This window comes from the organism of the source record quoted next, unplaced genomic scaffold, assembly GCF_019419815.1.
Source record: "Pyrus x bretschneideri cultivar Hongxiangsu unplaced genomic scaffold, Pyrus_bretschneideri_v1 Contig35, whole genome shotgun sequence".
Lineage (NCBI taxonomy): Eukaryota > Viridiplantae > Streptophyta > Magnoliopsida > Rosales > Rosaceae > Pyrus > Pyrus x bretschneideri.
In genome coordinates, this window is record NW_025999668.1 from 3,754,901 (window position 1) to 3,772,602 (window position 17,702).

Sequence of the window (17,702 nt, forward strand, 5' to 3'; positions counted from 1 at the left end):
TCACCTTGATGTTTATTAAACTTAAATTACATTTGGAAACTATGATCGATATTCATCGCTTTGCTGCAGAAATGGTTTTGTACCAGATGTATATGTCCATCCGCTATGGTCAGTTTACCCCTACGTACTATTCGAGGTATTATTACCCCCATCACGCGCGTCCGATAACTGTGGCCTCTCTCCTAGGTAGTGTGAACTACTCGTACTCAGCTATCATGCAACTTTTTCCAGCTTCAGATAATAATCATTCAAAAATGAATGTTTGATGATCACTTTGTTTTTGTTTTCATTCTTATTATTATGTAGTTAAGGGTTGCTGGGGAATATGGAAGAATATATATGAGAAAGATGTGAAAAGGACAGGGAGGATCGAGGTGGATAGAGAAACGGTTATTGTCTTTGAAACGATCTCAAAGAGTTTTCCAATAATGTTTTGTTTCTTAAATTCTCCATTTCTCCATCATCCCCCGGCCCCATCCCCATATCTTCTTTCTACAATTTCCCCTCGCCTTTTTTTCCTCTCTCTTTTTAGATTAAAAATTAAAACTAAAGGATTACCAAACAGTTGCTTAATTAATGAAAAATATTGTTGCACTAAAGGAACAAGTTTGATGATATTACAGCAATCAATCTATTTGGTGACTCCAATGTTTTTGAAACGTGCAGGACTATTCCAAGTAGTCAAATTTTTATTTGGCTTTCCCTGTTTAATTGCATTAATAATATACAAATGCAAAAGGAGGCACTTGTCCATGTATGAAAATATAGAAGACTTTCTGCAGAATAATCAGCTCATGCCAGTAAGGTACTCTTACTCGGACATAAAAAAGATGGCCAGAGGTTTTAAGGACAAGTTAGGGGAAGGTGGCTTTGGTTCTGTGTACAAGGCCAAGCTTCGCAGTGGCCGTCTTGTAGCCATCAAGATGTTGGGCAAGTCGAAAGCCAACGGGCAGGATTTTATCAATGAAGTTGCTACCATCGGAAGGATTCACCATGTTAACGTGGTGCAACTTGTTGGTTTTTGTGTGGAGGGTTCAAAGCGTGCTCTTGTATATGACTTCATGCCTAATGGGTCTCTTGATAAGCACATATTTTCTCAACAAGGAGTTATCTCCTTAAGTTGCGAGAAAATGTTTGAAATCTCACTTGGAGTGGCTCGTGGTATTGAATATTTGCATCGAGGATGTGACATGCAAATTTTGCACTTCGACATCAAGCCTCACAACATTCTTCTCGATGAGAACTTTCTTCCGAAGGTTTCAGATTTTGGGTTAGCAAGGCTATGCCCATTGGATAATAGCATTGTGTCTTTGACTGCAGCGAGAGGAACCATCGGATACATGGCTCCAGAGTTATTCTACAAAAACATTGGAGGTGTTTCGTACAAAGCTGATGTCTATAGTTTTGGGATGCTACTGATGGAAATGGCTGGAAAAAGAAAGAACTTAAACGCAAATATAGAACACTCGAGCCAAATATACTTTCCGACGTGGGTTTTCAACCAGCTGAGTGAAGGAAATGACCTTACAATCGGAGACGCCACAGAGGAGGAAAAGAAAATCATTAAGAAGATGATCATTGTGGCATCGTGGTGCATACAAATGAAGCCTAGCGACCGTCCTTCTATGAATAAAGTTGTAGAGATGCTTGAAGGAGAAATTGAGAGCCTTCAAATGCCGCCAAAGCTTTTCTTATACCCACAACGAGTGCCAGAGGTGGTTACTGGCGGCAGTTCAAGTACCGCATCAGCTGCATCGAGGACAACGACAACATCTACAGAAATTGTTTTGATTGCAGATGAAAATTCAGAGAGTTAATATAGCTAGTAGCAATGTTGATGTGCAAAGGAACGTTTAGTGTACCCAATAAGCACAAATAGACTACTTGAATTTAATGGCATTTGCTTTCTGGTTTTCAGTTTTTAGCTTTGGCACGTACAAGGATTAATTCATGCACAAATCGTCTCTCGATTAGTATGGAAATGCTTTGGATATATAATTTGTGTATGAGCAAAGTTTGATATCTATATATTATGCTTTTGTGACCGTCCAGAATCCAGATCCTAATTCCATGCGCGGTGAAAAGTGCAGCCATTATTCAAAGTCTAATTTATTGTTTTTGCCATACTTGTTGCTGGATCAAGCATTGCATCCAAGGTTGTGTGTTCAATTCCCTTCCCTCGATATCGCTTGTAAAAAAATGACAATGTTTTTAGACACAAAAGAAGTGAAACATGTGTCGAAAGAAACTTGGGCTACCACAAGTGATATCGAGGGATTTTAGACACAAGTGAATAGGGAAAACTAGACTAGAAATGCAGGGCACATGTGTCGAAAGATTAACAACGAACATAAACCTTTGTAAACTACAAGTAGCATTTATACTTTTGGCCCAATATAACTAAAGAAACCACTTCGAGCTTGAAGGTATTGCAAGTGAGGCAGGAGGTCAAAACCTCTAAGCACCCAAGATAAGCTGATTCACTAAGAATTCCTACAAATCGTATTACCCCCAAAACCGCTCAATTGGCCTCCTTCCATTTAAGCTAATTTAATCTACAGTAGTTTGTATATAACCGAGAAAATTTCACAAGCTCAAACTAAATTGCCTACATGCTTTCAAACACTATCACGAAAAACTGGCAACGATTAGAGCTCCCATTTGCTAAACTTCTGTAATCTTAAGGATCTTCGGATTCTTCATCCTTATCTTCTGCATTGTCCCGCCACCTAACTGGCCCAGACCATCATAATCAATTGTTCCCTACAAAATACAAAACTTTGCTTGGAGGATCATAGAATTCATCGCAATCAACTAGCCTAAAGACACCCCAAGTTAATTTGAACAAAGATTTAGAGCACTGTGACGATAAAAATTAGAGTTACTCTTTACGAAGGAATTAGCACGTGTTTTAACAAAAGCAAAAGTTTCACAAAGCAGCATTTTTACAATTGTTCATTGCCTTTGGAAAATTGAAAAGTAAAGAACACGATCAAGTGATGCTACATCTAGATGCACATCCAGTCATATGATAAAGTTCAGAGCAAAAACTTACAGTAACCACCATAGGAGCAAATGGTTTCACGTCTTCTGGCTGTTCAACTGGAATTGGTGGATAGTTCGCACTTTGAACTAGGATTCTTGACTGCTATTCAGAACTAAATGTTTGCATACACGTAGACACAAGAAAGTTGAGTAGCTGTGGATAAATTAAACCGTAAAGATATGTACCTCATCTGTCCACTCAAGAGCAAGATCATCTGCATCAGGACACTTCCCTATCCCTGTATTCCACAGTATATCAAAACCACATATTCAACAGTAATTCAAACAATGGACATATGAACAAGAATCCATCAAGGAAGACATAGAAGGGGCGGTCCTCAGGCACGAGATGGATGGAGATGGCAAAAGATGTACTGGTACATAAATGTCATAAAAAATCCAAGGGACACTGCCAGTTAAAGATTGAAAATCACACCATGGACATGGAGTAGGAGTTTGTCAATGCATTGCTGCACATGGTGCATGTGTAGTGAGAATTACTTGCACCAAAGACAACCTAAGAAGTAAATGAAACCCACGAATAGATCATTATATATAAACATAAGATCATTAGATCACAACTTTTAGTAGTAGCTAATTAAAATGAAGAGTGCAATGAGAATTAAGAGAAAATCCCACCTTCAGCTGCTAAGAGCAAACTAGAATTCATCATCTGGCACAAATCCCCTTTGAAGCATTTCATCATGGAACCGAAATGCCTCCTTCAAGGAATATGTGATTGGAAGAATGCGATCTAAAGAAGTTAGATTCATGAGACCATTCTTTCGTTGACACATCCTAAACGTTCCTGATCATAGGATTGTCAATTGGGCATTGACAGTCCGTTAAGATCAGTACGTGCTATGTCTTCTCTCAGGGAGAGTGACTAGTCTCGAGTCATTGGTGTGTGTGACATCAAGACAAGTACGTAGGTGCTCAATAGAGAATGAGTTCACTGAACACGATCAACGAAGAGTTCTCATATTCATGTCACATGAGAACTCATGGTTGGGATAATGCAAATTAGTCTTTTGACCTGAGACATCACAGTTGTCTTGTGGTTAGGTCCTTAATCTTTGATTATGTCAAAGTCACTCCATCAGGAGGGTGTCCATGGCATCGTTGGGGTTAAGCCACTTAGCCATGGAGGCAAGTGAATGCGCAACAAGGGATTTCTAACCTTCAAACTGTTTGAGGGAGAATACTCTATGATATGATTAAGAATCTTTGTCCAAAGTATGAATGAGATTTAGGAATGTGTTCCAAATCACATTCAAGGTAATCATATAAGCACAAGACTCACATTGGATAGTAGACATGAATAAACTATCAAACCAAACAATGTGGTCAAGAGTATTGTATTAGAGAAAGACCGTATTGCATTTGTAATCCTAAAACTGAATAGGTTCTCCACCTCTTCTGATTAGCTTGGGTAACCATGACATGCTGCTAGGCGTCAACCATGGTTTGTGGAAGCCCTAAAAGTGTATTATCACTAACGGGAGAATTGAAAGTAAGTTTCAATTCACAATCGATTAGAAAGAGTTTTAATCGCCCACTGCCTCGCTAAAAGGAACCTAATGGATCGTTCACCGAGTAAGGTAGAGTTTGAAGAAACAACGGAGATGAGTAAGAATAATTAAATGGTTTAATTATTTATCTAAGGCTAGGATTAATTAATATGTTAATTAATCAAACAAATAAGTTCGTTAAAGACCTCGGGTTAGTTTTGGGCCGCAAGGCCCAATGGGATTTGAATGTCAAGCCCATTAACTCAAGTTGTATGACAACTTGAATAAACAAAGGGCTTGAAAGCCCAATAAACCCTATAGGCTTGCCATGTTAGAAGAATAGGGTTTTTGGTCCATTAGGTCACTTATTTGAAGGGACTATATAAAGGACTTTATAGCCTAAAATTTACAAATGGTAATTTTTGGGGAAAGGATGAGAACACAAGCTCTCCTTTCTCTCTAAAATTTAGGCCACCTTGGAGGGATCATCTAGCAATCAAACTCCTCCAAGGTCACTCATTTCTTCTTCATTATGCCTTGGTGATGAATCATTAGAGGTTCTCAATTTTGGGAACTTGGAGAAACCTTTTCATCCATCCAAATCCATGGATCTAAGATGCAAGGAATGAAGGCCCTCTCTTTGGGTGATTAGCCTTTGCTTATGCAAAGAGGAATCTACAAAGGTATTGATTTCTCAACTCACTTTGTTTTGAGTTGAGTCTTGGTTCACCTATCTACTAGGCTTTGAATTTCATGGGTAAATGTTTGTTTTTAAGTGCATACAAGCATGATTCCGCCTTTAATTGTTAATTGCATGCTATTGATGTTGCTTAAATGAACATGTTTTTCACAAATCTTCCTTCAAGTGGTATCAAGAGCCTAAGTCTAGTAGTTGGTGAATCCTTTTGGGTTTTGTAGTTCATAGTTTGTGATTTGAATGTTGTAATTGTTACAAGCTTTATTCTTGCTTCTTTGAATGTAAATTTTGTTTGAAAATTTGCCATCTCAAATGTTGTAGATGTAGTTCATATGAGCATGAATTTTGGAGCTAAAATTTGGTGCCATGTTTTTGGGGAAATTCGGCCAAATCCAAAGGGTGGATTTTTGGGTTCTTGTTTGACTTGTTAAAAGTGTTTTAAAGTGACTTTTGGAACCCCTATGTACCCTAGTATGGTTGTATGTTATTTCCCTTAAGTTTGAGTGGTTTTGGTATGTTTTTGGGTGAAGAATGTTCATGGAGCTCTTATGGGTTTTCATGGATGTTCTTCATTGTTCTTGATATGTTCTTGCCAAGAACAAAAGGTTTGGTGTTTTGATTCAAAGTTTTGATTTATTTCATAAAGTTTTTGTTTTGAAATATTTCTTATGTTTAAATGTATTAGATATTTATTTTGAAAAATTAAAGAAATTTTAGTGGGTTGGTGTGTAATGATTTATTCCATTATACACACCCACTTACAAAAAACTTTGAAATTTTTATACACTTTGTTTCAAAGTGGCCACCCTACTCAATTAGGGTCCTTATGGGGCTTTTATGCAATTATATAAAGTTTTGATACTTTTGTGTATTTGCATTTTGACCCAAAAGTTTACGTTTTTACGTAAAGGTCCAAAATCACTAAAAGGACAAATTGTTTTGCTCCTTTAATGAAGTTTTAGTTTTTTGTGGAAATTTTTGGGTTCTAGTTGTAATTACATGAAGTAGTGGACTTTTGTGTTTTTACAAAGTGACCCCAAAAGTTTAAGTTTTTGCAAAATAGCCCAAAAGTTGAGGTTAATTGCACTATGGCCCAAACAAGTTGAGGTCATAGCATTTTGGCCCAAATTAGGTAGAGAACAAAAATTGTTTTGTCTCTTTAAATGAGAATTGGATTTTCATTTCATTTAGCTCCATTTAAATCAATTCTATGGATACAAAAACCAAATGAAAATGTTGCATTCAAGTTTAATTAGTTAAAGCGTTAATTAATTAAAGAAAGGGTGATTATGAACTTAAGCCTACTATAATTGAGCTATGTGAAAGGCCGTTTCAAATTTGTTTGAACCATGGGAATGTGTAGATTAAATTTTGGTTGTAATTTGATATGATCAATTGTTGTAAAAGAGCATAAGCTCTTCTTTACTTTAAAGTAATTTGATTTGATCAATTGTTGTAAAAGAGCATAAGCTCTTATTTACTTTGAAGTACTCATTTCTTGTTTTATTCGATATGCATGAAATTGGAGTAGTTGGGTCCAACGCCCAATAAGACAACACACCTTAATGTGATTAAACGCGTAACTAAAATCAATCACCATCCCTAGACCGAGATTCAACACAAGGCTCGTGTTGGATCTAATCAAAGGTTCATAGTCATCCTAAGGCCCTAAGGCAACTATATAGTCCATCAATGAATGCAAATCTTATGTTAGTAGTACCATATAGTCTTGCTTTAAAAACTGTTTTAAAAGCATAGTGGGAGTATTATATACTACTAAATCAATCATATGGACCAATAGTTGTAATAGGACCAAAATGTTTTAATTGGATTAAAATGTATGTTTATATGTGATGAGACCTAAAAACCCTCAACCAAATCAATATTAAGTTGATAAGCGAGAGATGCTTTGAATATCTCTTCGTGGCCTTCCACCGTGGTAGGCTCCAATCGTTTGTGACTTGTACACCGGCTTCACCCTATCATGGGGGAGTACAAAGTGCATGCTTACACTCAGGAGGAGTCTATACGCATATGATGAGGTGAGTGTAGGCAACGAGGATGACCAATATCATATCATTGTGAGGCTATTCTTGAACCCCTTCATGAACTAAGCATGGTGGGAATAACTTAACTAAGTGCAATGGCGCCGATATCATATCATTGTGAGGCAACATTCTCTAGAGGCCAAATAAGATGAGTAATTACAAACGTTGTAAATGAGTAAAGCGTTATTCTCTCATCATTATTTTTGCTAACCAACATCGTATCATCGTGAGGTGGGCTTGGTAATGGTGAGCCTCCCATACCCTACTAAGAGTTTCCTCCAAAACTCTCGAATTCCGATGAGGGATATGGAATTTGCTAAAAATAGTGGGTGGTGCTATTTTGATTTAAAGACCCGGATCAAATAGCTTAAAATCAATCAATTTATATTCGTTATGTATTTGTTTACCAATATATTTGCAAACGCTATCCAAAACTTGACAAAGAAAAGCCGAATACTTTAATTTCCGGACTTAGTTCTACAATCCCATAGATTGTCTTTAATGGCTTGTAGATGTAACTAAGTAGTCTCATCCTCACAATCTTCCTATTGATAATGTATCATTGGAAGAATATGTTAGATAAGTCTAACATGAGAAGGACAACACTTTTAAATGTCATAATTCTTCAAATACAAATTGTTGTATGAAGAAATAAGAGTTGCTTTGAACAACCCTTAATCAACACAAACTTTAGTGCTTGTCTCTTTGTTACACGAACAAGGAACTTGAGAAGTAAGCACAAGGGCATGGACACTTTATGTGCCATGATTCTTCACTTACAAATTGTTGTATGAAGAAATGAGAGTTGCCTTGAGCAACTCTTGAAAGTTTGTTATTATGTTTAGAACATAATGGTTGGTTGACAAAAATAGTCCATTTATATGGACTTATGATGATTTTGAATCATTGAGTGTTGAAGTGTTAAACCACTTAACGAGACGGAAACTAGGCAAGGACTTCACCTTTGTGTCCCTATCCTAATGGTTCACTAAGTTTATTGTAAACTATATAGTGAACAATAACCGCACGCTCTCCAAATCGTTTGATGTGTATAACACATTTGAAATAAGTTTCAAGAGAGATAGTGGGAGTTTAGGGACCATGACTATTGTAATCAAAAGGAGAAGTCAAATGAAGAAGGCAAAATAACTCCAAGGGAACAAACTTTCTTTATGAAAGGATGGACATTGGAAGGGGTATTTGCAAGAAATGTCTTGCAAGTGTAAAGAACACACCTTTCGAAGGCGTTGTAATATGTTCTTGAAATAGTTCAAATTAGTTGGTTCTTCTACTTGAATGCTTGATTCCGTATTAGTAACTATGTTTTACAATTGTTGTAAAAGTGTGCTAATAAAAAGTAGAAGATTAATGAGAAGAGAAAGTACTTCACATTCGGAAAGTGAATAAAATATAGATCTCTGCGAAAGCGGATTGTACTTACTTCCTCATATGAACTACCAAAGAAATTGGAAAATACAAAAGATTGTCTTTACATTCCAATTTTAAGGAACTTAAATCCGTCACTATAGTAGAGATGGATAAATGTTTTGTTTGACAAAACATTATTCTTTATTAATGAATGATTAGATTATGGTAATCTAATTAATTGTCTCTGTAGTAGAGATGATGTGGTAGTGTTAACTGTTTAAGAATATAACGATGCTTAAAACCCAAAAGGTTGCAAGGTAGTGACTAATCCCAACTGAGTTGTGATACCTCTAAAACATAAGTTACGAGTTGGTCAAGATGGATGCTTTGGATCGTTAGATCCGGATCCAATACCTTCTTGTTAAAATTGTATAGAGGCGAAATGTTCGAATCTTTATTCTTTTTGAAAGAAGAAAGAATCACAAAGTTGTTGAGGTTAATTCACTTAGATGTCAGTGGCACTTGTCCACAACATAATACTACTCATGTTGTATGACATTCACCGAAGATCACTCTCGGTTGGACTATAGTTTATTTTGAATAAACACAAGTCCGAATACTTTGCAAAAGGTTTCAAAGAATTCAAGAAATGTAAGTAGATGAGTAAGACGTCTAAAGTATTTTCCTCCTTAGATTTGATCCAAGGAAAAAGTAACACTTTAGATTAATTTCCTTGAAAAATATCAAGGAAAGTAGCATCGTAAGATAATGAATTTCTCCATTAGGAGAAGAATGAACATAAATAAGATTTAGTTCGTTGGACATTATCAATTACCCATATATATATGATATATACTTCTAAGACATGTTAGTTGTAGAGATCCATCCATCATGGATCTTAGCAAGCTAGTGGGAGCTATAAGCGTCTTATGAGAAAAGATCAATTGTTTGATTTCTCATAAAGATGTAAATGAATATTTTGTTTACTAGGTTTACAAAAGATTAGTGGGAGTTGATCATCCTAAATTTGAATATATATACATGATATATATTAATTTTGAAAATGAAAGGAATTCTTCATCGTTAAAGTTATAACTTTAAACATTCTATAATGATAGAATGTATATGGGAGACAAAGTCTATATACATGGGATGGAAATCTATAATGATAGATTTCAAGATATAATTGGATTATATCAATCCCTAAAATAGACAAGAGATGCTAGGAAGTTTCTCATATGATGATAAACTTCAATTAGAATGACAATTCTAGTGAGACTAGGAAGTTGTTCTTCTCAAAGGGAATGTACCCTTTGACTCCCAAAGAAATAATGCGTAAATAGAATCCTTTATGCATACGCAGAAAGGTGATTTGTGTATTTCATATTGTATGAAAACATTGATATAAGTTGTACCTAGAACGGTACAAGATGATATCAGTGCAAGCCCAGGATCAGAACCATGGCAACTGTCAAGTGAATCCTTAGGTATTTAAGAAATACTAAGGATGGATTCCTCAAGAATGAGGAGGAATTAGAGTAACGTAATGGAAGCGTAAATGTATTAGATTATGAATCTAATCCATCATAGAATATCTCTTCATTATGAATGAAGCGATAATGAGATATCTCTTTATTATGACTAAAGAGATATTTGGGTGGAAACGTTAAAAGTAAATGACTTTAATGTATTCCATCATGTATGCAAAATATTGAAGGAAAATTTTTGTCCTAGCTAAGAACATGTAAGAACATTTGAATACATATGCAAACTAATAACTCTTTAAAGTAGGCATGCATTCAAAAACAATTCATAAAACCCATGACTTTCAAAGCCTAGTATATGGTGAACCATAAGACTCTTTAACAAAATTAAAGAGAATAAGAATTTAGAGATTCTTTACCCTTGAAGCTCATCCTTGATTGCACAAGGGATTCACCCAAGTGGAGGGCCTTCAAGTCACCTCCTTGCTCCTTGGATCTTCCTTGTGATTTTCTCCATTTTAGTGCTCCTTTTTCTTCTTTGAGGATTTGAGGATTTGTTCTCCAAAATACCAAAAGTTTGGTGTCTCTAAGTCTCCACACCAAAGATATTGTGTGAAGATGAAATGGATGACTTAGGGAAGAAAGATTGCTAGATGTTCCTCCCCTAAGGTAATGAGAGAATAGGTTTCACCCAAATTCAATTAGAAAACCCTTTTTGGGTGAAATGGCTATAAAGATGTCTTTATACCACCTCACAATGGAGTGGCAAACTTGCAATTAAGCCAAGTTCACTACCCTTAAGGTTATGGCCGGCCATATAATGTATTTGGGCTTAATTGCCCATTTTGTTTTAGTTGTCATACAACTTAAACATAATGGGCCTTGTGGACCAAAACGTTTTTGTGCCCCGAAACCCAAAACTAACTTAAACGCCCAATACGAACGTTTCGTATAATTAATTAACTATTTAATTAATCTTGACCATTCTTCAATTAAACCATTTAATTGCTTATCCATTTCATATAATTTCTTCACTTATATCTTTACTCGGTGTACGATCCATTAGGTTCCAATTAGCGAGGTAGTGGGTGATGTTACTCTTAACGATCGATTGTGAATTGAAACCACATTTCAATTCTCCCTTAAATTAGTGTTTGCTAATCTTTAGGGCTTCCACAAACCATGGGTGACGCCTAGCAGCATGTCATGGTTACCCAAGCTAAGTAGAAGTGGTTGGAGAACCTATCCAGTTACAACTACAATGCAATACGGTCCTTCTCTAATACAATACTCTTAATCACATTGTTTAAGTGATAGTTTGTTTCATGTCTACTATCCAATGTGATACTTCTCTATATGATTCAATTGAATAAGATTTGGAACATCTTCCTTAGTCATATTCATATGCTTTGGCCAAAGACTCTCGAATCATATCTTAGAGTATTCTCCTTCCATCATGGAAGGTTAGAGATCCCTTGTTGTACATTCATATGCCTACATGACTAGATAGCTTGACCCCAACAATGCCGTGGACACTCCAATGGAATGCCGTTGACATAATCAGAGATCAAGGACCTAACCATTAGACATCAATGATGCCTCAGGTCAAAGGACTACTTTGCATATTGCAACTATTGAGTTCTCACATGACATGTATGTTCGAACTCTTGCTTGATCGTTGTTCAGTGTACTCGATTACTCTTTCGAGCACCTATGTGTTTGCCTTAGTGTCCAACACCAAATGACTTGAGACTAGTTCATACTCACGCTTGAGTCGACATAACACATACTAACCTTAGCGGATTGTCAATGCCCAATTGGCAATCCTATGGCTAGGAACGTTTTAGGAATGAACATAAGAGAAAGGTCTCGTTAATTTAACTAACTTAAATCACTTGTCTCTTAGATCAAATACATTCCTTGGATTCCCTTATTGCTTAAACACAAGATACTATAAATAATGATTAACAATAAGCTTTGCCCTTCTATTAAACATATAAAAGTTTAACACAATAAGTATTCCAAAAAGCTATTACATCAAATGAGTGGCTTTGTGGGCATACTTCCAACAATCTCCCACTTGCACTCAAAGCCATCCTCCCATGTATCTAATACCCATCTTTTCCATATGGCGGTCAAGTTGTATTTGAGACATTGGCTTCGTTAGTGGATCTGCTACGTTATCGGCTGAAGCAACTTTGAGGATGTTGACTTTCCCCTCGGCAGCATATCTTCTAATGATATTAAAGCGCCTATCAAAATGCTTGTTCTTTTGATGTGCCCTGGGTTCCTTGGCTTGAGTTATCGCCCCATTATTATCACAGTACAAAGTTACTGGTGACGTAATGGTTGGAACCACTCCAAGTTCAGTGATGAACTTCTGCATCCAGAACGCTTCTTTGCCGGCTTCAGCTGCAGCGACATATTCAGCCTCTGTCGTGGAATCAACAATTACACTTTGTTTCTTGCTTTTCCAGCTGACAGCCCCACCATTCAGAGTGAATACATATCCGGAGTTGGAACTTCTATCATCGACGTCAGATTGGAAATCTGCGTCTGTATAGCCTTCCACTCGCAACTCTGATGCTCCTCCATAAACGAGGAACATGTCCTTAGTTCTTCTTAAGTACTTAAGGACCGTTTTGACAGCTGCCCAGTGTTCTGATCCTGGGTTAGATTGATATCGACTAGTAATGCTCACAACATATGCGATATCAGGCCTTGTGCATATCATGGCATACATGAGACTTCCTATTGCGGAAGCATAAGGAATATTATTCATTTGCCGTATCTCTTCAGGAGTTTTAGGTCCCATGGACTTAGAAAGGTGAATTCCATGTCTCACAGGAAGAAAACCTTTCTTAGATTGTTCCATCTGGAACCTACTTAGCACCTTATCAATGTACATAGATTGGGATAATCCAATTAATTTTCTGGATCTATCACGATAGAGCTTTATCCCAAGTACATAAGATGCATCTCCTAAATCTTTCATGTGGAAGGTTTTGGACAACCACACTTTTACAGAAGAAAGTACTGCAGTGTCATTCCCGAATAGTAATATGTCATCTACATATAACACTAGGAATACAACTGCTTCCCCAACGACTTTTTGATAAACACAATTGTCGTCTTCGTTTTGAGTAAAACCAAACGATTTGATTTCAGTATCAAAACGAATGTTCCAGCTCCTGGAGGCTTGCTTAAGTCCATAAATGGACCTCTGAAGCTTGCATACCTTAGTCTTTTCAGACTTGGACACGAAACCTTCGGGTTGAGCCATATAAAGCTCTTCCTCTAGGTAGCCGTTCAGAAAGGCTGTCTTCACGTCCATTTGCCAGATTTCATAATCATGGTACGCAGCTATAGCAAGCAAAATCCGAATGGACTTAATCATGGCTACAGGAGAGAAAGTTTCTTCATAGTCAATCCCTTCTCGTTGCCTGCAACCCTTGGCTACTAGTCTAGCCTTATAAGTCTCCACGTTCCCATCAACGCCTATCTTCCTCTTGAATACCCATTTATTTCCAACAGGTACTATACCTTCTGGAGGGTCTACAAGAGTCCAGACCTGATTTTGATACATGGAATCCATCTCGGATTTCATGGCCTCATGCCATCTCTTTGAATCAATGTCAGACATTGCTTCATTGTAGTCTCTAGGGTCCTCCTTTGTGTCATTGTCACCTAGAACGTGCAATTCCGCAAAGTCATTGTCTAAGCCATACCTCATAGGTGGCTTATTGACCCGTTCAGATGTACGTGGAGCTAGGGGTTCAGGAACAGGGTTGTCAACTTGTCGAGTGCTTGTTTGTGGTTCATCATTAATCTCATTAATTTCCTTCAATTCTATCTTGCTAGTTCCTTTAAGAACTAATTCATCCTCCATGAATATAGCAGTTCTGGCGACAAAGACTTTCTGGTCGTCAGGGTGATAGAATTCGTATCCATAGGTTTGTTTAGGATACCCCACAAAATAGCATTTAACGGATCTCGCTTCAAGCTTTCCAGCATCATGTTTCTTAACGTATGCTGGACAACCCCAAATCTTAAGATGTTTAAGACTTGGCTTCTTTCCATACCATATCTCATATGGTGTATGTGGAACAGATTTAGAAGGCACTGCATTTAGCAAATAAGCTGCTGTGTGTAGTGCATATCCCCAGAATGATATTGGTAGATCAGCGGAACTCATCATAGAACGAACCATGTTCATCAAGGTTCGGTTTCTCCTCTCAGAAACTCCGTTATGTTGAGGAGTTCCTGGTGGAGTCCACTGTGATACAATTCCACACTCTTTGAGATAATCTAGGAACTCGTCACTCAGATATTCACCCCCTCGATCCGATCTTAGGGTCTTTATCTGTTTCCCAGTTTGCTTCTCAACTTCATTCTTGAATTCTTTGAACCTTTCAAAGGATTCTGACTTGTACTTCATAAGATACAAATAGCCAAACCGAGAGTCATCGTCGGTGAATGTGATATAGTAGGAGAAGCCTCCTCTCGACGTAGTAGACATAGGTCCACATACGTCAGTGTGGATTAACCCTAGAATTTCAGTGGCACGCTCTCCTTTCCCAGTGAATGGAGATTTGGTCATCTTCCCCAGTAGACAAGGTTCACAAGTTCCCATGAGGTCATTACCTAATGGGCTAAGATATCCATCTTTCGACATCTTGCGAATCTTATCCTGGTTTACATGTCCAAGTTTAAGATGCCAAAGTCTAACTTGGTTAACTTCTTCTCTAGCCCTTTTGGGTTTTGAGGTATTCCCGCTTTCAATACAGTGCATCCCACTATTCGTCTCTAGGTGAAAAAGTCTCTCTATCATATTACCATGAGAGATAATACGACCGTTCAAGTATAAAGTGCAACTCATTTTGTCAAACAATACTGAGTGCCCATCTCGTAAAAGCTTAGAGATAGAAATCAAATTCTTTATACATGAAGGAAAATATAAACAATTTTTAAGTTCCAGGACTTCCACAGAGGGTAGGTTAAGCATGTAGGTGCCTATTGCTTTTGCAGAGATTTTGGCGCCGTTCCCAACTCGCACAACTATCTCCCCATTGCGCAGTGTCTTGCTCCCTACTAGTCCCTGCATCGTATTACAGATATGTTGACTAGCGCCTGAATCAAATATCCAGGAATTGGAGCTCACTGTAAAAGCACTTTCTATGACCGAAATAGTCTCTTCAAAAGTTCGTGTCATAAGGCTCGCAATGCGCACCCTGTATTTCTTCTTCCAACGTTCATCCCTTCCACAATGAAAGCATGTTCCTTTGGATTTCTTTGCCTTCTTCTTAAGAAACCTTTTCCTTGTTTTTGCATTCTCACTCCCACTGTCCCTTTTGAAACCTTTTTCAAATTTACAGCACATGTCAATCATCTCGTTAAAAGTATGATCGAATCTATTCACTTTATAGTTTACAATAAACTTAGTGAAATCATCCGAGAGATATGCAAGGAAAAAGTCTTGGGCCATTTTGTCAAGTATAATGGTGGGTAGTATTTTAGGCATGTCGTTAACTACATAACATAACAGAAATCGTATTAGATTGTTGATTAACTACTTGATTGGGTCTTGAATCAAATAGTATCACCCACTATTTTTGGCAAACTCCACATCCCTCAATGGAATTCGAGAGTTATATTGAACTCTTAGCGGGGTATGGGAGACTCACCATTACCAAGCCCACCTCACGATTATACGATATCGGTTAGCAAAAATAATGATGAGAGAATAACACTTTACTCATTTACAACTCTTGTAATTACCCATCTTATTTGGCCTCTAGAGAATAAATGCCTCAGAATTATATCATGTTGGCACCATTGCACTTAGTTAAGTTATTCCTACCATGCTTAGTTTATGTAGAGGTTCAAGCACAATCTCAGAATTATATCATGTTGGTCATACTCGTTGTCTACACTCACCTCATCATATGTTTATGGACTCCTCCTGAATGTAAGCCCATACTTTGTACCTCCCCATTATAGGGTGAAGCCGGTGCATGAGTCACAAACGATTGGAGCCCACCACGGTGGAAGGCCTACGAAGAAATGTTCAAAACATCTCTCGTTTATCAACTTAATATTCGTTTGAGGGAGTAGTTTTGGGCTACATCAAAACATTTTAATCATATTAAAAGAACATGGCCCTATCATAACTATTGGTCCAAGTTAATATGATTTAGTAGCATATAATACTCCCACTGTTTCGTTGAAACAAGCGAGACTATATGGAACTACTAACGAACGCATTGCATCCTCATATGGACTATATAGTCATATTAGGTTTTAGGATGATTATGAACCGTTTGATTTGATCCAACACGAGCCTTGTGTTGGACCTTGGGTTTAAGGTAGATAGTTGTTGATTTTAGTTACGCGTTTAATCCAATTAAACCGTTATTTCCTATTGGGCGTTGGACCCAACTATTCCAATTTGCATACATATAAACAAAGAGGAATACATGAAATAATAAGAAGGGCTTATGCCCTTTTACAACACAAATAATGGGCTTATGCCCTTTACAACAACTTGAACTAATCAAATTACATTCAAATCTACTTTACTTAAAACCCAAGCATTCATAATGTAAATCGGCCAATCACATAGCTCAATTATCGAGGCCTTTGGTTCATAATCACCCTTTTCTTAATTAACTAAATTAACTAAGAAAGCAACTTTAAACAATTGGTTTTTGGATCCATAGAATTGATTTAAATGGAACTAAATATAATGAAAATCCAATTCTCATTAAAGAGACAAAACAATTTTTGTTCTTATTCTATTTGGGCCATTTTGCAAAAAACACAAACTTTTGGGCCAAAATACAAATACACAAAAGTATCAAAACTTTATTTAATTGCACAAAAGCACCCCACTAGAGGGGTGGCCGGCCATTGATTGAAATATTGAGTTTTTGATACAATAAAATTTTGTAAGTGGATTTTGGTGGGTGAGATTAAAGATGGTGGGGATGGTTTGAAAAGAAAATATACCTTTGATATAATTAGAACCATTTAATCATTTCTTACCAACAAACATCATCCATTAACTAATATTAAAAAATATATCTTTGACATAATCATCACCCATCAACTAATATTCAAAACTTTATGTAAAACATAAAACTTTTGAATCAAAACTTCAAAACTTTTTGTTCTTGATAAGAACTTCAAGAAATATGAAGAACATACATGAAAACTCATAATAGCTCCATGGATGTTTTCTTTCATCAAAACTCAAATTTTCACAACTCAAAAGAGGGTTATTATCCTAGGGTACTTAGGGGTTCCAAAAAGCACTTTAAAACCATTTTAACAAGCCTAACATGAACCCAAAAAATCACCCTTTGGATTTGGCCGAAAATCCCAAAACACTTGGCACCAACTTTTAGTTCCATTATTCATGCTTTAATGAAACACATCTACAACATTTGAGATGCTAAATTTTCAAGTAAAATTTATATTCAAAGCAAGAACAAAGCTTGTAACATTTACAACACTTAAATCACAAAATATGAAAACTCACAAAACCCAA

General features: G+C 36.8%; 2 protein-coding genes and 1 pseudogene across 3 annotated transcripts; 1 reads left to right on the forward strand and 2 right to left on the reverse strand.

Moving 5' to 3' along the window:
• Positions 1-8: 8 nt before the first annotated feature.
• LOC103933676 (rust resistance kinase Lr10) lies at positions 9-2,045 on the forward strand. The gene is made up of 2 exons (XM_009343369.3): positions 9-186; positions 667-2,045. Exons 1-2 carry the CDS (start codon positions 9-11, stop codon positions 1,815-1,817), a joined length of 1,329 nt encoding a protein of 442 aa, XP_009341644.2. The 3' UTR covers positions 1,818-2,045.
• Positions 2,046-2,505: 460 nt separating this feature from the next.
• LOC103933677 lies at positions 2,506-3,767 on the reverse strand. Of its 2 annotated transcripts, none has more exons than XM_048591747.1 (4): positions 3,685-3,767; positions 3,232-3,284; positions 3,056-3,145; positions 2,506-2,763 (listed from the first exon to the last, which is right to left on the reverse strand). In XM_048591747.1, the coding sequence occupies exons 1-4, from the start codon at positions 3,749-3,751 to the stop codon at positions 2,665-2,667; spliced, it is 309 nt and encodes a 102-aa protein (XP_048447704.1). In that variant the 5' UTR covers positions 3,752-3,767; the 3' UTR covers positions 2,506-2,664. The 2 variants fall into 2 exon arrangements, with proteins under 2 accessions (XP_048447704.1, XP_048447705.1); XM_048591748.1 differs by having other exon boundaries at positions 3,482-3,767.
• The window catches only part of LOC103927800, a 46,485-nt pseudogene continuing 31,670 nt past the window's right edge, over positions 2,888-17,702 (reverse strand).

Excerpts from the sequence above, each read along its gene's own strand:
- LOC103933676 (XM_009343369.3), top strand. The coding sequence starts at position 9 with ATGTTTATTAAACTTAAATTACATTTGGAAACTATGATCGATATTCAT. Across the intron at positions 187-666 it reads AACTGTGGCCTCTCTCCTAG|GACTATTCCAAGTAGTCAAA; the intron begins GTAGTGTGAACT and ends TGAAACGTGCAG.
- LOC103933677 (XM_048591747.1), bottom strand. The coding sequence starts at position 3,751 with ATGATGAAATGCTTCAAAGGGGATTTGTGCCAGATGATGAATTCTAGT. Across the intron at positions 3,146-3,231 it reads CTCTTGAGTGGACAGATGAG|TCAAGAATCCTAGTTCAAAG; the intron begins GTACATATCTTT and ends TCTGAATAGCAG. Across the intron at positions 2,764-3,055 it reads TTGCTCCTATGGTGGTTACT|GGAACAATTGATTATGATGG; the intron begins GTAAGTTTTTGC and ends TGTATTTTGTAG.